We start from the raw sequence: 23,396 nt of genomic DNA, 5'->3' as shown, positions 1-23,396 counted from the left end.
GGTGATAGATATAGGACAGATGTCAGAGGTAGTTTCTTTACTCAGAGAGTAGTAGGGGCGTGGAACGCCCTGCCTACAGCAGTAGTAGACTCACCAACTTTAAGGGCATTTAAGTGGTCATTGGATAGACATATGGATGAAAATGGAATAGTGTAGGTCAGATGGTTTCACAGGTCGGCGCAACATCGAGGGCCGAAGGGCCTGTACTGCGCTGTAATGTTCTAAAAAAAAATTGCCAATCATCTCATGTGCCATGTAAAAGGGAGAGCCCCTTAGAATGGCCTTACTACTGCTGCTGCAGATACCATATTCTTCTTTTATTCCAGTGCTATTACCATCAGGTAAAGCTGGAGCAAAACTGAAGGAAATGACACTGTGAACAATACTCTGACTCTCTCTCTCCAGTGAGCGGGCAACTGCAACTGGCAGCAGAAAGGCTGGAGGAAAATGCAGGCAACCTGCTTCATGCACAGGGATGTGGCAGAAGGCCACCCGTTCCATTTTGCTCCATTCTCCACCCTGGGATTACCTGTTTTCGGGCAGTAATATGGAGGGCAATCTGTCTCATTATCTCAAAACCAATGATGATGCATCTTGCATTCTTTAGCAAATGCCATAATAGGCTATTCCCCATTGAAAAGGAAAAAAGTATGTGTATTTCAACAACACGTCAGGCCAATTAATTACTTCTTAAATATAGCCACAGTGCTTTTGTGAGCAAATGCAGCAGCCAGATTGCACACAGCAAGGTCACAAAAACAGCAATTAGATAATGACCAGATAATCTGTTCCTTTTTAAGCAGAGTTGCTAATTCTGTCATTACAACTTCTTCTTTGAAATAGTTAAGTGCACAAATGATATGAGAATTCAGTTCAGTAACTTAGTGCAAGATCAACTGTGACTATTCTTGTACCAAATTAGAATTTATTTATATTGATCTAAAGGCCCTTAGAATTTAATTTGTGTGGCTAAGGTATTATAATTATTATCTAATATCTTGTATATTACAGTCCAGAGTCTCAGAGGAATGAATTAACTGAGCTGCTTCACATTTTATAACACACAGTAAGTTTTCTTATGAAACAAAAACAAGAAATGCTGGATTCACTCAGCAGGTCTGGCAGCATCTGTGGAAAGAGAAGCAGAGTTAAAGTTTCGGGTCAGTGACCCTTCTTCGGAACTGACAAATATTAGAAAAGTCACAGATTATAAACAAGTGAGGTGGGGATTGGGCAAGAGATAACAAAGGAGAAGGTGCAGATTGGACCAGGCCACATAGCTGACCAAAAGGTCACGGAGCAAAGGCAAACAATATGTTAATGGTGTGTTGAAAGACAAAGCATCAGTACAGATTAGGTGTGAATATACTGAATATTGAACATCAGCAAGTGCAAACCTGAAGAAAAACAACCTGAAAAAAACAGTGGGTAAGCAAACTGAACAAACTAAGATGAAATGAAATAAATGCAAAAAAAGTTTGTAAAAAATGTAAAAAGGAATGCAAAAAAAAAAGGAAGAAAAAATAACTAAAAATGACTAAAAATGAAAGTAAAGTGGGGGGCTGTCATGCTCTGAAATTATTGAACTCAATGTTCAGTCCGGCAGGCTGTAGTGTGCCTAATCGGTAGATGAGATGCTGTTCCTCGAGCTTGCGTTGATGTTCACTGGAACACTGCAGCAATCCCAGGACAGAGATGTGAGCATGAGAGCAGGGGGGAGTGTTGAAATGGCAAGCAACCGGATGCTCAGGGTCCTGCTTGCGGACTGAGCGGAGATGTTCCGCAAAGCGGTCACCCAGTCTGCGCTTGGTCTCCCCAATGTAGAGGAGACCACACTGTGAGCAGCGAATACAGTATACTACATTGAAAGAAGTACAAGTAAATCGCTGCTTCACCTGAAAGGAGTGTTTGGGGCCTGGGATAGTGAGGAGAGAGGAGGTAAATGGGCAGGTATTACACCTCCTGCGATTGCAAGGGAAGGTGCCCTGGGACGGGGACGAGGTGGTGGGGGTAATGGAGGAGTGGACCAGGGTGTCGCGGAGGGAACGATCCCTTCGGAATGCTGACAGGGGAAGGGAGGGGAAGATGCGACTGGTAGTGGCATCACGCTGGAGGTGGCGAAAATGGCGGAGGATGATCCTTTGGATATGGAGGCTGGTGGGATGAAAAGTGAGGACAAGGGGAACCCTGTCACGGTTCTGGGAGGGAGGGGAAGGGGTGAGGGTAGAGGTGCGGGGAATGGGTCGGACACGGTTGAGGGCCCTGTCAACCACAGTGGGGGGAAATCCTCGGTTGAGGAAAAAGGAGGTCATATCAGAAGCACCGTCATGGAAGGTAGCATCATCAGAGCAGATGCGTCGGAGACGGAGAAACTGGGAGAATGGAATGGAGTCCTTACAGGAGGTAGGGTGTGATCTCTTTGTTATCTCTTGCCCAATCCCCACCTCACTTGTTTATAATCTGTGACTTTTCTAATATTTGTCAGTTCCGAAGAAGGGTCACTGACCCGAAACGTTAACTCTGCTTCTCTTTCCACAGATGCTGCCAGACCTGCTGAGTGAATCCAGCATTTCTTGTTTTTGTTTCAGATTTCCAGCATCCGCAGTATTTTGCTTTTATTTAAGTTTTCTTATGAGTTGGCCACAATATGGGAGCCAGATACCCAACACATGCATTGGCTAGCAGTTATGTTTGACCAACACACAAGTGCAGACTACTGATGTCACCGCAAAGATGTCTGTGTGTGATGACATTGGGGGGAATTTTATGCTCTCCCCAATTCCCCAATGGCGGGTTTGGAGGCGGGGAGAGCCTGTAATCTGGAAGGATGGTGGCTGGGGAGGGACCCTGCCACCTTCCCGCCTCCACAGAAAGTAGGTCTGCCACCAATTGAGACCCTTAAGTAGACAATTAATGCCGAATTAAGGGCCCCATCCCACCGCCACCGCAATTAGCCCAATAGCAGGTGGGTCTGTCGCCGCATGGGAAGCACGCCAAGCAAACCTGCGCAGGTTATTTGATGGCTCGGGGGGTGGCGGGGGTGCCCCCATTAAAAGGCACTTAGTGCTTGAACGAGGGACCAGCATCAGGAATGGGGGGAGGGGCCACGAGAGCCAAACCCTTCCCTTGCTGCCAGCCCTACTACACTCCCTCCCCCGTGACCCCCACCCTGCAAAAACCCTCCCGCCCTGACCTACCTGTGGCCTGTGGCCTGAGTCCAGCGCCGCTTTAGGCCTTGAGTGGGTGCTCCACAGGCAGCAGCATCACCTCCGCCGTGGTGTTGCTCAATTAAAGAGCTGCCAGCCTTTGATTGATCAGCAGCTCTCAGAGAGTGGGACTTCAATCGCCAAGGTCCTTGATCTCATCGAAGGCCCGCCGCTGTCCAGTCAAGTCCCTAATTGGCAATTGATTCAGTGGGCCTCCCACAGAAGGGGTGACACGGGGTTCTCAGCGGCGCTTTTGCTGGAGGTCAAGACCCCCATCGCCCAGATAAAATCCCAGAAATTGCGCACAATATGACGTAATTACCAAAACACACCTGTTTGAGCAACAGATTTACAAGCACCAGTAAGGCCCAAAGTAGTCAAGGAGCCCAGGAAAACAGGTTATCTTTCCTGCTTTCGGCACTGCTACTGACACAGCAATACACATACAGATGACTGAGGTACTCTGGTATGTGATTCTTTCAGGCATAGAGAGAAAGGGGTCTTCAAGTGCCACTCCAGAGACTTGAATACAAAAATCTAGGCTGACACTCCAGTGCATTACTGAGGGAGTGCTGCACTGTAATTGGTGCCATCTTTTACATGAGAAGTTAAACTGAGACCCAGTCTGCTCTCTCAAGTAGATATAAAAGATCCCATGGCACTACATCAAAGAAAATCAGGAGAGTTATCACTGGTGTCTTCCCCAATATTTATCCCTCAATCAACGTCAATAAAACAGATTATCTGGTCATTATCACTTTGATGTTTGCAGAACCTTGCTGTGCGCAAATTGGCTCCTGCATTTCCTACATTACAACAGTGAGTACACTTAAAAAGTGTTTCATTGGTTATAAAGTGCTTTGGGATGTCATGAAAGGCACTATAGAAATGCAAGTCTTTCATTCTTTTACAAATCCACCCTGCTAGTTAGTAGAAGCATAGAAAGATCTGATGAAAATGTATTGGGGTACTAACATAACTTGCAGATTTATCAAACTCCAATGTATGTTCCAGCTACCTTGAAACACTAGATTTAAGGTCTGATCCACACAAACTATTCCTTAACTACATTGCTTGGTACCAGTGTCCATTTTTACCTTAATTTAAATATGCTGTTGAACAAAATTATGTAATTGGAGTTTATTCATTGAAAGCAAAATTACTGAAAGATATATGGAATAAGATAGTAATATGGGTTACATAATTTTTTTCATTCTTTCATGGGATGTGGGCGTTTCTGGCTAGGCCAGCATTTATTGCCCATCCCTAATTGCCCTTGAGAAGGTGGTGGTGAGCTGCCTTTATGAACCGCTGCAGTCCATGTGAGGTAGGTACACCCACAGTGCTGTTAGGAAGGGTGTTCCAGGATTTTGACCCTGAATGAAGGAACGGCAATATAGTTCCAAGTCAGGATGGTGTGTGACCTGAAGGGGAACTTGCAGGTGGTGCTGCTCCCATGTATTTACTGCCCTTGTCCTCCTAGTTGGTAGAGGTCGCGGGTTTGGAAGGTGCTGTCTGAGGACCCTTGGTGCGCTGCTGCAGTGCATCTTGTAGATGGTACACACTGCTGCCACTGTGTGTCGGTGGTGGAGGAAGTGAATGTTTGTGGATGGTGTGTCAATCAAGTGGGCTGCTTTGTCCTGGATGGTGTCGAGCTTCTTGAGTGTTGTTGGAGCTGCACCCATCCAGGCAAGTGGAGAGTATTCCATTACACTCCTGCTTTGTAGATGGTGGACAGGCTTTGGGGAGTCAGGAGGTGAGTTGCTTGCCGCAGGATTCCTAGCCTCAGACCTGCTCTTGTAGCCATGGTATTTATATGGCTACTCCAGTTCAGTTTCTGGTCAATGGTTCCCCCTAGGATGTTGCGAGTGGGGGATTCAGCGATCGTAATGCCATTGAATGTCAAGGGGAGATGGTTAAATTCTCTCTTATTGGAGATGGCCATTGCCTGGCACTTGTGTGGCACGAATGTTACTTACCACTTTCAGCCCAAGCCTGGATATTGTCCAGATCTTGCTGCATTTCTACACGGACTGCTTCAGTATTTGAGGAGTTGCGAATTGTGCTGAACATTGTGCAATCATCAGTGAACATCCCGACTTCTGACCTTATGATTGAAGGAAGGTCATTGATGAAGCAGCTGAAGATGGTGGGGCCCAGGACACTACCCTGAGGAACTCCTGCAGTGATGTCCTGGAGCTCAAATGATTGACCTCCAACAACCACAACCATCTTCCTTTGCATTACGTATGACTCCAACCAGCGGAGAGTTTTCCCCTTGATTCCCATTGACTTCAGTTTTGCTAGGGCTCCTTGATGCCATACTCGGTCAAATGCTGTCTTGATGTCAAGGGCAGTCACTCTCACCTCACCTCTTGAGTTCAGCTCTTTTGTCCATGTTTGAACCAAGGTTGTAATGAGGTCAGGAGCTGAGTGGCCCTGGCGGAACCCAAACTGGGTATCACTGAGCAGGTTATTGCTCAGCAAGTGCTGCATGATGGCACTGGTGATGACACCTCCCATCACTTTACTGATGATTGAGAGTAGACTGATGGGGCGGTAATTGGCCGGGTTGGACTTGTCCTGCTTTTTGTGTACAAGACATACCTGGGCAATTTTCCACATTGCCAGGTAGATACCAGTGTTGTAACTGTACTGGAACAGCTTGGCTAGGGGCACGGCAAGTTCTGCAGCACAGGTCTTCAGTACTATTGCCGGAATATTGTCAGGGCCCATAGCCTTTGCAGTATCCAATGGCTTCAGTCATTTCTTGATATCACGCAGAGTGAATCGAATTGGCTGAAGTCTGGCATCTGTGATGCTGGGGACTTCAGGAGGAGGCCTAGATGGATCATCAACTCGGGACTTCTGGCCGAAGATTGTTGCAAATGCTTCTGCCTTATCTTTTGCACTGATGTGCTGAGCTTTCATCTCCTGGGCCTGAGTTCAAATCTAGCTCCTATTGATGCATTGACCTTGCTGAGCGTAAAAAGGAGATTTTCAAAAAGCTTGAAAGAAGCAATAGATGGGGTGAATTTCCTGAGGGGTTCTCCCGCTCATCCAACTTGGCCTTGGTTTAAATGCCACGGAAACCCCAGAATAATTGCATTAACATAGTTTATGCTGTATTTCCAGGGGTTCCATGACTATGGTAGATGACTGGGATTATCCCTCATGGAGGTTCACCTCCTTCACCTCCATTCAATCAGATTAGTGAATTCAAATTTTAATTGTAACACACATTTTGCATCAAAGCAGAACAGAACCCATTTGTTATTAACACAAATTTTGTAGCAGAACAAATTGGTCCAAATGCTGGTTTAAATCATGAAATAATGATGTGCTTGTTTCAAAGAACTGACTGTGTGTTACCCGTTGAATTTTCATTTGATCGGCTGCGTGGCGCAGATCTCGGAGTTGTTCCTCATATAGAACCCTCACACCTTGTGGATGCAGACAGCGACTCTTCAGAGTCTCAACCTCTGCCTCCAGAATTCGGTTTTCCTGTTCCAGATTCCGCACCTGCCACACACACAGTACAAAGCAATCAGTTCAAGAGATCAGTCCAATGCATATCAATATTACAAGGTGTGATTTGGACAGTTGTATTTCCACTTTCACATGGATGCAAAATAGTTTCACAAGCACATCATAAATCTGGTATTACACCTTAGGAATAAAAACAGAAAATTCTGGAAATATTCAACAGTTCAGGCAGCATCTGTGGAGAGAGAAACAGAGTTCATGTTTCAGATCGATGACCTTTCATCAGATATTCTGATGGGAATGAGGTGGATCAAGTGTCAGTAGGAGAACATTTAGGGAACAGTGATCATAGTATCACAAGGTTTAGGTAAGCTATGGAAAAGGACAAGGAGCAATCTAGAGTAAAAATACTTAATTGGAGGAAAGTCAATTTCAGTGGGATGAGAACAGATCCGGCCCAGGTAAATTGAAATCAAAGATTGACAGGCAAAACAGTAACAGAACTGGGCTGCCTTTAAAGAGATTGTTCAGGTACAGTTGAAGTTGTCAAGAAAACATGCCATGTCAAATAAGGATTTTCATTGGTTGGAAACCTACATTAAACTTTTAAAAAGGAAAGCTGGCATCTTACAGTTAAATTATAAAAAGCTGACAGCCAAGATGGCCACCACAATTTGCATCTGAAATGCCTCACATTCCAGGACATCAAATTGGAGACTCATGTCTAACAAGAATCCCATCCAGGACAATGCTTTGGCTAACTGAGTAGATTATCCATATCACCCTCATTAGTGGGACATTCAAAACCATCTTGAGGCATTCATGAGTGGAGAATGCTTCCAGGAGGTAAACACTGACAATACCACCTGAGAGAGGTTTGGGTTTTTGAATTTTGACCTCATTAAAAACAAAGGGGATTGAGGGAATCATGTGATAGTCTCCCCAGGCTGTGTAAAACTGAGAGTTTTGTTACACACAGCAGACAAGCTCCTGAGACTTTGAAGCAGACAGCCTTCGACTGTTAACCAGGCAGAACCCCAGTGGGTCTGTGTGTATGTATATCTCTCTCTCCAGATAACACCGCAAGTTTGAAAACCGTCTGTGACTGTGGACTATCCAAGCCTACAGATTGCTACAGATAGAGACCCCAGGGGAAAAAAGCCACCTACAGTTCTGTTTCTAAGAAAACACTGAGCCAGTTGGGCCAGCCACAAAGTGCACTTGTACCAGCCAAAGACTTCAAGAACACAACTTCAGTTGGAGGTTAATGAGTCATCCAACCCCACAGACTATATATTGATTTTTACTTGTTCTGGACTCTAATCCAAAACAAACTCTGCACTCTGTGTGTGAGATTCTCATGTGTGTGTGTGAATGAAAGTATAACCTAATTATATTATTTTTAGATCAGGTTTAGTTTTATTGCTAAGTACAATAAACACACCTCTTTCTTGTTTAAACTCAAAAAAACCTGTCCAATTGGTTCTTTTACGATCATAACAGGGGTAAGTGAAACATAACTGAAGTGGTAAGCACATCCACGGTTTTAAAAAGGAATAAAACCTGTTGCAGTCAAACAAGAGGAAGGGCAGGAGAGCCTTACGACCTCTCCTCACCTGATCATAGTAAGGTGCATTTGTACGAGGAAAGAAGGTTAGGAAACCAAAGCCAGAGCTCCTTGGATGATGAAAGAGATAGAGAGCAAGATGAAGCAGAAAAAGGTGTGCATAACAGATGTCAGGCTCATTATACAAGGGAGAACCAGGCTGCATATAGGAAGTTCAGAGGGGAAGTGAAAATGTTAATAAGAGAGGTAATGAGAGAGAGTATGAGAAGAGACTGGTAGCTAACATGAAAAGGAAACCAAAAGTCTTCTTCAGGCATTTAATTAGTAAAAGGGTAGTAAGAGGAGGGGTGAGGCTGATTAGGGACCAAAAAGGAGATTTACGCATGGAGGCAAAGGATATGGCTGAGATAATATATGAATACTTTGCATCTGTCTTTACCAAGGAAGAAGATGCTGCCAAAATCAGTGAAAGCGGAAGTAGTTGAGATACTGGATGAGTTCAAAATTAACAAAGAAGAGGCATTAGAAAGGCTGGCTGTACTTAAAGTTGATAAGTCACCAGGACCGGATGGGATGCATCTGAGGATACTGTCACATGGGGAGTTGTGCCAGAGGACTGGAGAATTAAAAATGTTACACTGTTCAAAAAGGGTGTAAGGATAAACCCAGCAACTACAGGCCAGTCAGTTTAACATTGGTAGCGGAAAGCTTTTAGAAACGATAATCTAGGACAAAATTAACAGGTGGATTAATTAAGGAAAGTCAGCATGGATTTTGTTTAAAGGCAAATCAAGTTTAACTAACTTGATTAAGTTCTGAGGTGACAGAGAGCGTTGATCCAGGTAATGCAGTTGAAGTGGTGTACATGGACTTCCAAAAGGTGTTTGATAAAGTACCACAAAACAGGCTTGTCAGCAAAGCAAAAGCCCATAGAATAAAAGGGCTAGTGGCAGCATGGATATGAAGCTAGCTGAGTGACAGGAAACACAGACTAGAGGTGAAGAGTTGCTTTTCAGGACTGGAGGAAGGAATAATCTGGGGTTCCCAGGGATTGGTACTCAGTACTAGGTTTTTTTTAATCTATATTAATGACCTAGACTTGGGTGTGCAGGACACAATTTCATGCTTTTTTGATGACACCAAACTTGGAAATATTGTGAACTATGAGGAGGATAGTGATAAACTTTATAAGAACTTAAGAGCATAAGAAATAGGAGCAGGAGTAGGCCGTTCGGCCCCTGAAGTCTGCCCCACCATTCAATAAGATCATGGCTGATCTGCCCCAGACCTTAACTCCTCTTTCATGCCAGCTCCTCATAGCCCTCAACTCCCTGATATTTCAAAAATCTATCTACCTCCTCTTTAAATACTTTCAGTGATCTAGCCTCCACAACTCTCTTTCATTTCAATTCCAAACATTCACTAACCCCTGAGAGAAGAAATTCCTTTGCATCTCAGTTTTAAATGAGCATCCCCTCATTCTGTAGCTATGTCCCCTAGTTCAAGATTCCCCCACTAGTGGAATCATCTTCTCAACATCTACCCTCTCAAGCCCCCTCAGAATCTTGTACGTTTCAATAAGCTCACCCCTCATTCTTCTAAACTCTAATGAATAAAGGCCTAACCTGTTTAGCCGTTCTTGATAATCAACCCCTTCAGCCCAGGAATCAGCCTAGTGAATCTCTTTTGAACTGCCTCCAATGCCAGTATATCCTTTCTTAAATATGGGGACCAAAACTGTACACAGTACTCCAGGTACGGCCTCACTAACACCCTGTACAGTTGTAACAAGATTTCCCTATCTTTAAACTCCAACCCCCAGCAATAAAGGCCAAAATTCAATTTGCCTTCTTAACTACTTGCTGCACCTGCATGCTAATATTTTGTGTTTCATGCACAAGAACACCCAGATCCCTCTGTGCTGCACTTTTTTGGAGTCTCTCTCCATTTAAATAATAGTCTGCCTTTTGACTCTTCCTACCAAAGTGCACAACCTCTCACTTTCCTACATTAAACTCCATCTGACAAGTTTTTGCCCACTCACACAACCTATCTATATCCCCTTGCAGATTCCTTATGTCCTCATCACAACATGCCATTCCATTTATTTTTGTATCATCAGCAAATTTGGATATATTACACTCCGCCCCCTCCTCCATGTCACTAATATAGATGTAAATAATTGAGGCCCTAGGACTGATCCTTGTGGCACTCCACTAATTACGTCTTTCCAACCTGAAAAAGACCCATTAATCCCGACACTCTGTCTTCTGTGAGTTAACCAATCCTTCTATGCTAATACCATGAGCTCCTATCTTGTGCAACAATCTTTTATGTGGCAACTTATCAAATGCCTTCTGGAAATCCAAATACACTACGTCTACCAGTTGCCCTTTATCAATTCTGCTTGTTATATCCTCAAAGAACACTAACAAATTTATCAAACATGATTTCCCTTTCACAAAACCATGATGCCTCTGTTTGATTGTGTTAAGCTTTTCTAAATGTCCTGCTGTTTCGTCCTTAATAATGGACTCTAGCATTTTCCCAGCGACCGATGTTAAGCTGACTGGCTTATAGTTTCCTACTTATCGTCTCCCTCCTTTCTTGAACATGGGCATCACATTAGTGGTTTTCCAATCCACTAGGACCCTCCCGGAATTCAGTGAATTCTGGAATATTTCGACCAAAGCCTCCACTATTTCTGCAGCCACTTCCTTTAAAACCCTTGGATGTAGGCCATCAGGTCCTGGCGACTTGTCTGCCTTTAGTCCCCTTAATTTGTCAAATACTTTGTCCCTTGTGATAGAGACTGTTACAAGATCTTTCCTCCCATTAGCTCCTTGCTTATCTGATGTGAGATGTTTATAGAGTCCTCCACCGTGAAGACCAATGCCAAATTTTGGTTTAAATTATCTAATTTATCAAGAGGGCATAGTCAGGCTGGTGGAATGGTTGGACTCATGGCAGATGAAATTTAATGCAGAGAAGTGTGAAGTGATTCATTTTGGTAGGAAGAATGAGAAGAGGTAATATAACACACTGGGTACAATTCCAAAGTGGGTGCAGGAGCAGAGGGACATGGAGGTATATGAGCACAAATTGTTGAAGGTGGCAGGGCAGGTTAGGTTGAGAAAGTGATTAATAAGGCATACAGGATCCTGGGCTTTATAATGAGAGGCTTAGAGTAAATTGCAAAGAAGTTATGGCGAACCTTTACCAAACATGGGCTTGGACTCAACTGGAGTATGGTATCCAATTCTGGGCACTACACTTTAGGAAGGATTGGAGTCAGTGCAGAAAAGATTTATGGAAATTGTTCCAGGGATGAGGGATGTCAGTTATATGGATAGATTGGGGATGCTGGGGCTGTTCTCCTTCAAGAGAAGGCTGAGAGGAAATTTGACAGATGTGTTCAAAATCATGAGTGGTGGGACAGAGTAGATAGAAACTGTTCCCATTGGTGGGAGGATCAAGAACCAGAGGACACTGATTTAAGGTGATTGGCAAAAGAACCAAAAGCGACAAGAGGAAAACCTTTTTTATATATACAGTGAGTGGTTAGGATCTGGAATGTACTGCCTGAGAGTCTGGTGGATACACATTCAATTCCGGCTTTCAAAAGGGAATTGGGTAAGCGCCTGAAGAAAAGGAAATTGCGGGGCTTTGGGGAAACTGCGGGGGAGTGGGACTAGCGGAGTTGCTCTTGTAGAGAGCAGGCACATACACGACGGGCCAAATGGCCTCCTTCTGTGCTGTAACCATTCTCTATGTCTATAATAATTCATAATGTTACACGTCTCCCCTTATAAAATAATGCATCTTCTGACGTGAACAACCATTAGTATATTCTACAAAATGTCTAATAAGTCTCATTTCAATGCAACAGGAACAAATCACAGATCAATATTCTGGTCTTGTATTCCAGTTGATAGTGTGTCAAAATTGCTGCAGCGACACAAGAGGTTCCAGTGCCTTCCCTATTTAACGTTTGTCTGGAGCATCGATCCCCTTATCTTCCTTTTAATCCCTTTAGATTTAATTTACTTTTAATTCATGATATTTTCTTTGCAGATTTAAAATATTGTGATGTTTCCAGAACACTCTTTAACCAAACTAAAATATTAATTTTTGTTCCTGCATCTAAATCAGATGATTACTGCCGGATTATGTCAATGAGGCCTGTTTAAATTTTGACTCGATCGCCTTCAGTTTAGTGATACTGATATTTCAAGTTCGAAAAACCATCCCGCTTCAATGCAGAGGAATTCCCCACTTGATCATTTTATTTTAATTTATAACATGTATGATTAGATATTAATAATTGTTCGACATATCAAACTAAATTTAGATGCATTTAGTTATGGATGGAGATGGCTTCTGGGGTTGTGGATTATGTTGCGGATGTTACAGCTTTAAGCATTTCTTACTTTCTCGATGTAAGCAGCCAGCCTGTCGTTGAGAATGATCATCTCTTTCCTTTCGTTGGTTCTAGTGCTTAGGAATTCCTGATTTGCTGCTGACGCGGCATTCAGATCCAGAGCTGGTTCTATCCCCGCTCCTGGGTAAAGTGTACCCATGCTGTCATAGTAAAGAGTTCAGGACGTTAACAGCATTCAAACTACACCTTGTTAACAAGAGGTTCCCAAAAAGATTCATTATCGTTTATGTATATTAGCTATTACATTTCGAAATCGTCTAACCCAGTTATTCGTGAATCTTCGAGAAAAGTAGATTGCAAGTGTAGTTATAAAAACTATTGTACCTGTACTATGTAGACAAGATATTGCAGTGAAGGCTGGAGAAACTGAAAATAACGTGTTAAATAAAGACGATTGCACAATGCTTCGCTGTAATAGTTTTGAGTGTTATAAGAATCACTAATATATAATGCTGCAAACTTAGTTATTAATGACAACATAAATGCGATTGCAATAGCAGCTAAAACGTAAGGCTCAGGCCACTGAAAATAAACGCCTTAAAATCCTTAATAGTGCGTTCTGCGGTCTCAAATCTATTCCTTTAATGCAGCTTTGTATTTAGTGTTTTAGATATATAACATCGTTTGAAAACTGTCGAATGCATTAAGAATATAAATTTTCTTGGGAGACTGGTTATTTGTGAGGGCTGCAATGCACAAAGCAGATCTGGTCTGGACGATTATAAGTACAGTCGGACCACACAGTTCAATGCTGTATTCATACCATAATTTCAATTCATTTACTATAATAACATCACTTAAAAGTGTTCTTTTAACTGCTCACGTAACTGATGAAAAAAATAAAAAGGCTATCATTTTAATGAAAACTAAATATATTTGCAGATGGGAAGATCGCGCCTTACGTGTAGTGTCATACGCAATACGGAAACCCTTTCTGTAATTTGAATATCTTAGATTATTTAAAACGGCGTTTTAAACATAAACCAGTCCTGTAATCTGTGTATGTAAATGCAAAAGATTGCATCTTGCACTATTGATGTTCAGAAATTCCAAACGTAGTCCTTAAAGAACGCACTAATCGCTCTCATTAAATTAACAAATATTTGGCAGTGCACGATTAGTCATTGTTGATAATGCAAATAATTAACTGTTCAGTTCATGACTTGTACGAACTGATGATCCCTTAACATTTCCATCACTTTCACAATAGCAATATGAATAATGAGTAAAATACAGGAAAAAATCAATCAAAAGCTCGTCTTTGTGTCGTAGAAGAGTCAACCATTGCGCATACACGTGTCAGTGCTAACAATGTATTTATTGCACTAGCATTCCTTCAATCCGTACAGATATTTCAAGAGTAGATGTGACATTTAAATTCAATTCTAATTTAATTTGAAGCAGACGGTTGCAAAGATCATACTTGTGTGACGAATGATATAAAATTTTTATGTGAGATTTCGGGTAGCTGTCAGATTCTCGACTGATAACAGGTTTACACCTTTGCCACACATTCACGCCATTCCTTTTGAAGTGTTCGGAAGGTGTCCCACAGAATACAGCAATTTCCCAACAGCCTGTAAGCAAGTACGTCAGCACTTCTTCAAAAACATTTATAAACACATATTTTAGAGGGTAGAGCTAAACGAATTGACATTTCCTGGGTATCCTTGAATAGTTATTCTGGAACAGTTTATGTAAAATATTCATCGTGCAATATTGTGCAATAGTGCCTGACATCGCCTTCTTTTGTATTTATGTGTTTCGTGTTTTATCTGCTCTTGTTACGCTATTCTAAACTGTTACATGTTACTCTGCCGTTAATAATGTATGGTTCAATCCTCTCGATTTATAACAAGTGAAAATACGAGATCGTAATTTAATGCCTACTGACGCGATACTTTCATTGAGTGAATATGTGCGAATCGATTAACCTGTAACTGGCTGAACACACCTCTAACCGCCAGAGTTATTTTGTTTCGCAAAAAGGATGCGTGCTGAAACAAAATAAATTTCCGTTAAAGATTTGTTCTCCGTCCTTTTAATCACCAACCACCCCCACCTCCCGGCTGCCAAGCGCCTACTTACAAATGAGTTGTGGGTATGTACATGATTTTTTTAATGTATTATTTGGTCAAGTTCCTATTCATCAGAAACAACCTGACTGATCAAGAGATCAAGCAGTAATGCATCGTGAAACCAGTGTGGTGAATGTCTATGTACAAATGATGAACTAATTATTATAATAGGTTTCACAATGGTTTCTTTCGGAAATGAGACCGCGAGGTGGATCAATTCTCCTAGTCCTCCCATTCCAAATTAAAGAGCAACTGGATCTTTGCTAAAACAGTCATCATGGCTGAGTCCAGCCGAAGTGTTTGATTGTCATTCATTACTGGTTAAATAAAAGTAAGCTAATGGAGGGCAACTATGGATCAGCAGAAAATCCCAGTTATCCAGTAAATATAGAATGCTTCAGTCGCAAGGAAGCATGAATAATTGTAGTGAATGACGCAAACCTGTCCAGAATGGGGAATTGCAAAATATGGAGCTCATTGAAAGCCTGAACTCACTTTGCGCTCTCATGTTTCTTCCCTGTCCCTACATAAACTGTATTGAATTATTTATCGTAGACTCGGTAAAATGCTCATTTTGAATGGCACAAAGTATAGTTGATTTAGATTAAAACACTATGATAGCATACAGTACCATAGCAAAGTAAACGAGGTTAGTTTATTCTAATACCATCATCGCAGTGGAAAGAAAGGTAGCATTTACTTTAAAACTGAAGCAAATGTCCATCCTCTCTGAACCATTCATTTAAAAGATATTCTTTTCATTGTCACTATTTAGAAATGCCAATAAGTTTCTTTATTGCTATAAAATGGTTTCTATTAAAGAAATTTAAAAAAAAATCTTCTCTCATAAATTCTCAGCTTTTGATGCTGAAGTGAGGGGATTGGTTGGGCTCCAGATTTAGCATTGCGGAGGGAGGAGAATGAACACAATGGCTCAAATCGACAGCCCAAGTGCACACATACCTTGCCGAGCTAACTGTCAACAAAGAGAAAGTAGAACAGACTCGTCATTGAAAATGTGACATTAAAACAGATTAAACTACATTGGAATTCCGATTGAAATGTACATTTCCTTTGAAATTAATATGTATATATATATACTGCTGTTACCTGGAATTGACAAATGAAAAAAACAGTGAACCAACTCAAATCGCTTTACACTGTACCGCCATCCACAGTCAGGATCGTTAGCCACAAAGGGATATTAAAAGACAGAAGTGACGGGATTAAGTTACAATAGCCCTAGTAAAGTGAGATGAGATGGCATAACTCATCGTGGAACTAACTCTTCCAGTCGCTTGCAAATCTCTAAACATATTACGTGCCTAGTTTTTATATCAGTTCTAATTTCTTAACTTCAAGTTATATTAGTGAAATATGTAGAAGCAATATCAACAGAAAATAAATAGCACTTTAAAGGCGGGCAAACACTTTTGCAGGCTTTATAGGTTTAAATTATTCTAGTGGGGTAATATTAATATTAACAACATGTAGGCCACGATAAACTATAATTACTGCATTGGATTTGAAGTAATTGTGCACCATTTTGTGGATACTATATTGTTTCTATTAATAACAGCGGATATCACCGGAAAACTATTGTTATTCGGTCTTTACGCCGATTGGTTTTGTGATATGGCTGGACTAAATGCATACATTAAATCCCTCTGGGATCACATTTGATAAGATCATTTCCTTTTACTAGTTTAGAGGTAACAAACATTCAGCTAAATATACCGCAGTCATACATAAGAGACAACGCCTGTATAAAATATATTTATGCATAACACAGGTAACCATTTTATTTTATTTTATTTCACTCGTACATTCCCTCAGGTTTGGGAAGACTTTATGAAACGATCTTTGCTGTATCTAGAAAAAATGGACTCCACCATCCCATTCAATCCTAATATGATAGAGCGATGAAAGTCTATGAAGTGAACTGGCCCAATGACAAGAGCGCATTACCACCGGGTTGCTTTTAACTCAGGTTGCAGCTTCCAAAAATCATCTCTGTTTTCCTGTTTTCCCTAACGCATATTTAATATCAACTTTTCTTGACCTATTTGATCTGTCAGTCGTCTTCCAATTCGATACCGCAATCATTTTAGGGGTTTCTTAAAGATGTCCCTATTATTCAAATATGGATTTTTCCAATACAAATTCACATCACCTGTAATGTTGAATTATTGTTTCTGACACCTTTAAAAACGTCAAGTTAAATATCTGAATGTGCCATTTTTCACAAGACTGTGCAATATCGTAGGAACAGGAGGAGGCCATTCAGCCCCCGGAGCCTGTTCTGCATTTTAATCAGATAATGACTGATCTGTATCTCAACTTCGCTCCCTGAAAACCCTTAACTGCCAAAACTCTATTGGTCTTAGACTTGAAATTTCAATTGACCCAGCATGCGCAGCTTTTTTGGGGGGGTTGGGGGGGGGGTGGTGGTGAGTTCCAGATTTCTACTCCTCTGTGGGTGAAAAAGTGTTTCCGGATTTCTCAAAAAGAAGGGCTCTATTTTTAAGATTACGTATAATTGTTAATTGTAGTTCAGTGGTGGCATTCACCTGTGAGTCAGAAAGTTCGTGGCTTAAGTTGGCCTCCAGAGATTTGAGTACAAAATCTAGACTGATACTCCAGTGCAGTACTAAGGGAGTGCTGCAATGTCAGAGGTACTGTCTTTTGGATGAGATGTTAAACCAAGACCCCATCTGTCCTGTAGATGGCTGTTAAGGACCCCCCCCCCCCCCCCGCACTATTTTGAAGAACAGTGTAGTTCTCCCCAGTGTGCTGCTCAATATTTATCCCTCAACCAACTTCACTAAAACAGATTATCTAGTTATTATCACATTGCTGTTTGTGGGAGCTTGCTGCCAGATTTCCCTACATTACAACAGTGACTACTTCAAAAGTACTAATTGACTGTAAAGCACTTTGAGACATCATAAGGTGGTGAAATACACTATATAGATGCAAGTCTTTTTTTTCTTGTTTATCTCCCCACCCACCTTTTCCGGTTTATTTGTATATACTCTGTGGAATCGCTTTGTCATTCAAATATTCAGTTAGATCACGCCTCAACCATCTAACCATTTCCACCATAAACTGACTGACTCCCACAGCTATCTTGACTATACTTCCTCCCACCTCGCTTTCTGTAAGGATTCTATTCCATTCTCGCAGTTTCTCTTACTCCATCGTATCTGTTCTGATGATTCCATCTTCCATACCAGTCCTTCTGATATATGTTTTCCTTTTTCCCCAACCAAGGAATCCCTTCCACTGTGGGTGACAGGGTCCTCAATTGTGTCCAAGCCATTTTCCACACTTCTGCTCTGCCACCTCCAGTGGGATGCCACCAAACACATCTTCCCCTCCCCTTTCAGCATTCCGAAGGGACTAATTCCTCTGCAATACCCTGGTCCACTCCTCTATCACTCTCAACACCACGCCCTTTCCCATGGCACCTTCCAATGCAAGCAAAGAAGATACAACACCTGCCCTTTTACCTCCTCCCTTCCCACCTTCCAGGGTCCCAAACAGTCCTTCCAGGTGAAAAAGCAATTTACTTGTACAATTTGGATATTATGTTCACTGCTCATGATGTGGTCTCTGCTACATTGGGGTGTGCAAATGTAGATTGGGTGACCGTTTTGTAGAACACCTCCATTCAGTCTGCAAGTGTGACCTGAGCTTTCAGTTACCTGTCACTTTAATTCTCTGCCCCAATCCCACTCTGGCCTCTCTGCCTTCAACCTCCTACACTGTTCCTGTGAAGTTCAATTGTAGCTCCACGAACAGCACCTCATCTTATGATTAGGCACTTTACATCCTTCTGGACTCAATGTTGAGTTCAACAATTTCTGCCCCCATTTTTGAGATGGTAGCCATTGGTGATGATTCTTCTTTTTCCACTTACACCTTTTCTAGGCCCATCTTTTGTTTCTTTACTTGTCCCACTATCGTTTCCTTTTGCCTTGCCTCATGTCTTATGTCATTTAATCTACCTTCTACCCTATCACAGACCTTCTCTTTTGTTCGTTTCCCTCTCCCCTTGTCTCTGTGCTCATTTAAAACCTGTTACATCTCTAACCTTTTCCAGTTCCGACAAAAAATAATCAACCTAAAACTTTAACACTGTTTCTCTCTCCACAGATGCTACCTGGCCAGCCGAGTATTCCCAACACTTTCTGTTTTTATTTCAGATTTCCACCATCTGCAGTATTTTGCTTTTGTCTAAATTCAAGGCTAGTTCATGCAATCTGTCCTCATAATTTAACCCTTTAAGCCCTAGTATAACTGTGGTGAATCTGCACACTACCTCCTCCTAGGTCAATACTATATGTATTTCCTGAGGTGCAGCAACCAAACCTGAATGTCGCCAGGTCTGTTATGACCAAAGCTCTAAACAACTTGTCTGATCAAATAGTGTTATGCCAAACCATCTTGAAGAGCCTTTTGATATATTTTTGTTTCATATCATCTTTTTCACAATTTGGTTGTTTTATACAAGATTTGAAGAAAAAAAAAGTCAATCCCTGCTTTTTACCTGGTAATGCGAGGCCCATAAACTGCCGAGTAGGTCCTCCTGCCCGTCTGCATGCCACCACCCGCTACCAGCCGGCCAGTGGTGCGGCTATAACTGGCGGAGCGATGCCGTGCTTGGCGGCGAGTTGGGGACGGGCTGGACACCCGCACATGGTATGAGGCGCTACTGGTGCTGCAACCCTCAAAGTGGCGGCGATATGAGGACATCCTGTCCGGGCTGCGGCTCATCTTGCTGACTGGCTGGCTGTTGACTGATCTTCCGTCAGTGCGGGCTGATCCTTTGCAACTTCCCCAAGCAGCAGATTTTATACACTCCCTGTAATGCCAGATCAGCGCATGAGACTGAAATATGTTTTACCTAAGTTCAATTTGTAGGCGGGCCTTCTCCCTCAATATTTGTCAAAGTCGTGTTAAGCGGCACAAAAGAATGCACAATCTTAAAATAGAGCGTTTAAGCAATTAGACACCACGTTGATGTAATCCTTGTGGATGGGGTTGAAGCATGGAAAGTGGAGCACATGCACTTTACAGCATAGATGCATTTAATTAGCTCCAATCAAAAATCGCCTCAATACTTTCCCCTTGCTGAAGACTTTGTGTAAAAAGTTGGCTAGTTATTTCGAAAGACATTTATTTGTAATCTGCTTTCAGAGAATATATAACATTTTCTGCCGGAAAGACATTCTTAACGTGATGTAATCAAATTAACGAGATCTTAGTGGACACCAAATTATATTGCAAGATTTTGTTGCATTATACGGTTTAGCAAAAGGTCATTTACTTACTTCTGAATATGTAGGTCAGAATAAGATTATATTTTACATATATTAATCATTACTGATCATTTCATATTTTACACTGAATTAATAACATGCCTTTATCTAAACATAAGATCTTTTATAACCCGTACTTTCGTTTCGCATTGTGTTAAATAATAAATAACTGAGGGACACAAATTACTACATCGTCTTTGAAAGAACATTGAACCCAAGCGATAATTGCATATGATCAGGTTGAAAGGTCACTAAACAGCGTGGTACTATTTTGCTTCTGTCCTGCTGAATAAAAAGCTGATTGGGTGAATTTAAATGGGTCTTTTTTATTTATTCGTTCCTGGGATGTGGGTGTCGCTGGCGAGGCCAGCATTTATTGCCCATCCCTAATTGCCCTTGAGAAGGTGGTAGTGAGCTGCCTTTTTGAAGCGCTGCAGTCCATTTGGGGTAGCTACACCCACAGTGTTGTTAAGAGGGGAGTTCCAGGATTTTGACCCAGCAACAGTGAAGGAATGGCAATATAGTTCCAAGCCAGGATGGTGTGTGGCTTGGAGGGGTGCTTGCAGGTGGTGGTGTTTCCATGCATCTGCTGCCCTTGACCTTCTAGGTGTCATAGAGTCATAGAGTTATACAGCACAAAAACAGGCACTTCGGCCCATCATGTCTGTGCTGGCCATCAAGCACCTAACTATTCAAATCCCATTTTCCAGCACTTGGCCCGTAGCCTTGTATGCTATGGCATTTCAAGTGCTCATCTAAATACTTCTTAAATGTTGTGAGGGTTCCTGCCTCTACTGCCGCTTCAGGCATTGTGTTCCAAATTACAACCACCCTCTGGGTGAAATTTGTTTCCCTCAAATCCCCTCTAAATCTCCTGGTAGAGGTCATGGGTTTGGAAGATGCTGTCTAAGGAGCCTTGGTACGTTGCTGCAGTGCATGTTGTATATAGTACACACTGTTGCCACTGTGCTTCAGTGGTGGAGGGAGTGAATGTTTGTAGATAGGGTATCAATCAAGTGAGCTGCGTTGTCCTGGATGGTGTCGAGCTTCTTGAGTGTTGTTGGAGCTGCACCCATCCAGGCAAGTGAAGAGTATTCCATCACATTCCTGACTTATGCCTTGTAGATGGTGAACAGGCTTTGGGGAGTCAGGAGGTGAGTTACTTGCCACAGGATCCCTAGGCTCTGACCTGCTCTTGTGGCCATGGTATTTATATGGCTACATATGGCTATATGTTCAGTTTCCGGTCAATGAGCTTACAGGGTAAGTTAAAGCAGAAAAAGAAAGCTTATGACCATCACAAAAATATTAATACTTTAGAAAGCGTAGTGGAGTATAGAAAGTGCCGGGGTGAAGTAAAAAAGGAAATTAGAAAAGCAAAGAGAGGACATGAAAAATTATTAACAGGTAAAATCAAGGAAAACCCAAAGATGTTTTATCAGTACATTAAGAGCAAGAGGATAACTAAGGAAAGGGTAGGGCCTATCAGAGATGTACCAGGGAACTTATGCATGGATGCAGAAAATGTGGGCAGGGTTCTTAATGAGTTTTTTTGTCTCTGTCTTCACAAAGGAGAGGGTTGATGTAGACATTGTAGTTAAAGAGGAGGAGTGTGAAATATTAGATACAATAAGCCTAAGGAGAGAGGAAGTACTAGAGGGTCTGACATCCTTGAAAGTGGATAAATCACCAGGGCCGGATAGATTGCATCCCAGGTTGTTAAAGGAAGCCTGGGAGGAAATAACGGATGGGCTGAGGATCATCTTCAAATCCTCACTAGATACTGGAGAAGTACCAGGTGATTGGAGGTCTGCGAACATTGTACCACTGTTTAAAATGAGTGAGAGGAATAGGCCAAATAATTATAGGCTGGTCAGTCTGACCTCGGTGGTGGGTAAATTATTAGAATCTATTCTGAGGGACAGGATAAACTGCCACTTAGAAAGGCATGGATTAATCAGGAATAGTCAGCATGGATTTGTTAAGGGAAGGTCATGTCTTACTACCTTAATTGAGTTTTTTGAGGAAGTAACAAGAAGGATTGATGAGCGTAATGCAGTGGATCTGGTCTATATGGATTTTAGTAAGGCATTTGACAAGGTCCCATATGGCAGACTGGTCAGTAAAATGAAAGCCCATGGGATACAGGGGAATGTGGCAGGTTGGATCCAGAATTGGCTCAGGGCCAGAAAACAAAGGGTTGTAGTCAACAGATATTTTTCTGAATGGAAAACAGTTCCCAGTGGTGTTCCATAGGGCTCAGTGTTGGGTCCCTTGCTGTTTGTGGTATATATTAATGATTTGGACTTAAATGTGGGAGGCATGATTGGGAAATTTGCTGATGGTACAAAAATTGGCCGTGTAGTTGATAGTGAAGAGGATAGCCGTAGACTCCAGAAAGATATCAATGGTTTGGTTGAGTGGGTGGAAAAATGGCAAATGGAATTCAATCCAGATAAGTGTGAGGTAATGCATTTGGGGAGGGCAAATAAAGTGAGAGTATATACAATAAACGGGAGGATATTGAGAGGGGTAGAAGAAGTGCGAGAGCTTGGAGTGCATGTCCACAGGTCCCTGAAGGTGGCAGGACAGGTTTATTGGCCGAGGTATAGAATTCAAAAGCAGGGTGTAATGCTGGAACTGTATAAAACACTGGTTAAGCCATAATTGGAGTATTGCATACAGTTCTGGTCACGACATTATAGAAAGGACATAATTTCTCTGGAGAGAGTACAGAGGAGATTTACAAGAATGTTGCCGGGGCTCGAAAGTTGCAGCTATGACGAAATATTGGATTGGCTAGGGTTGTTTTCCTTAGAACAGAGGAGGCTGAGGGGTGAATTAATAGACATGTACATAATTATGAAGGGCCAAGATAGAGTAGACAGGAAGGGCCTGTTTCCCCTAGCGGAGAGGTCAATTACCAGGGGACACAGATTTAAGGTGATTGGGACATGAGGAAAAACGTTTTCACTCAGAGGGTGGTGAGTGTCTGGAATTCACTGCCAGGAATGGAAGGTGGAATTAGATTGGGCGGCTAGTTTTTTCAGCTGGCATGGACACGACGGGCTGAATGGCCTCATTCTGTGCCATAATTTTTCTATGGTGCTAATGTAACCCCTAGGATGTTGATAGTGTGGGATTCAACGATGGTAATGTCATTGAATGTCAAGGGGAGATGGTTAGATTCTCTCTTGCTGGATATGGTCATTGCCTGGCACTTGTGTGCATTGGAACATAGGAAGATAGGAAGGTAGGAACAGGAGTAGGCCATTCAGCCCCTCGAGCCTGTCC

At 42.1% G+C, this 23,396-nt stretch overlaps 1 protein-coding gene across 1 annotated transcript in view; it reads right to left on the bottom strand.

Annotated features, from left to right (window-relative positions):
* Positions 1–19,616, bottom strand: part of zgc:172323 (uncharacterized protein LOC564165 homolog) — a 48,420-nt gene extending 28,804 nt beyond the window's left edge. Inside the window, exons 1-3 of the mRNA XM_068018726.1 lie at positions 19,331–19,616; positions 12,690–12,840; positions 6,579–6,728 (exon numbers count right to left, since the gene is read on the bottom strand). Coding sequence (XP_067874827.1) covers positions 6,579–6,728; positions 12,690–12,840; positions 19,331–19,557 — 528 coding nt within the window. The 5' untranslated portion in view covers positions 19,558–19,616. The remainder of the gene's footprint in view (positions 1–6,578; positions 6,729–12,689; positions 12,841–19,330) is intronic.
* Between the last annotated feature and the right edge of the window lie 3,780 nt (positions 19,617–23,396).

Source organism: Heterodontus francisci, chromosome 3 (assembly GCF_036365525.1).
Source record: "Heterodontus francisci isolate sHetFra1 chromosome 3, sHetFra1.hap1, whole genome shotgun sequence".
Lineage (NCBI taxonomy): Eukaryota > Metazoa > Chordata > Chondrichthyes > Heterodontiformes > Heterodontidae > Heterodontus > Heterodontus francisci.
The sequence above is the reverse complement of the archived record's forward strand: the minus strand, read 5'-3'. Positions and strand labels throughout refer to the sequence as shown.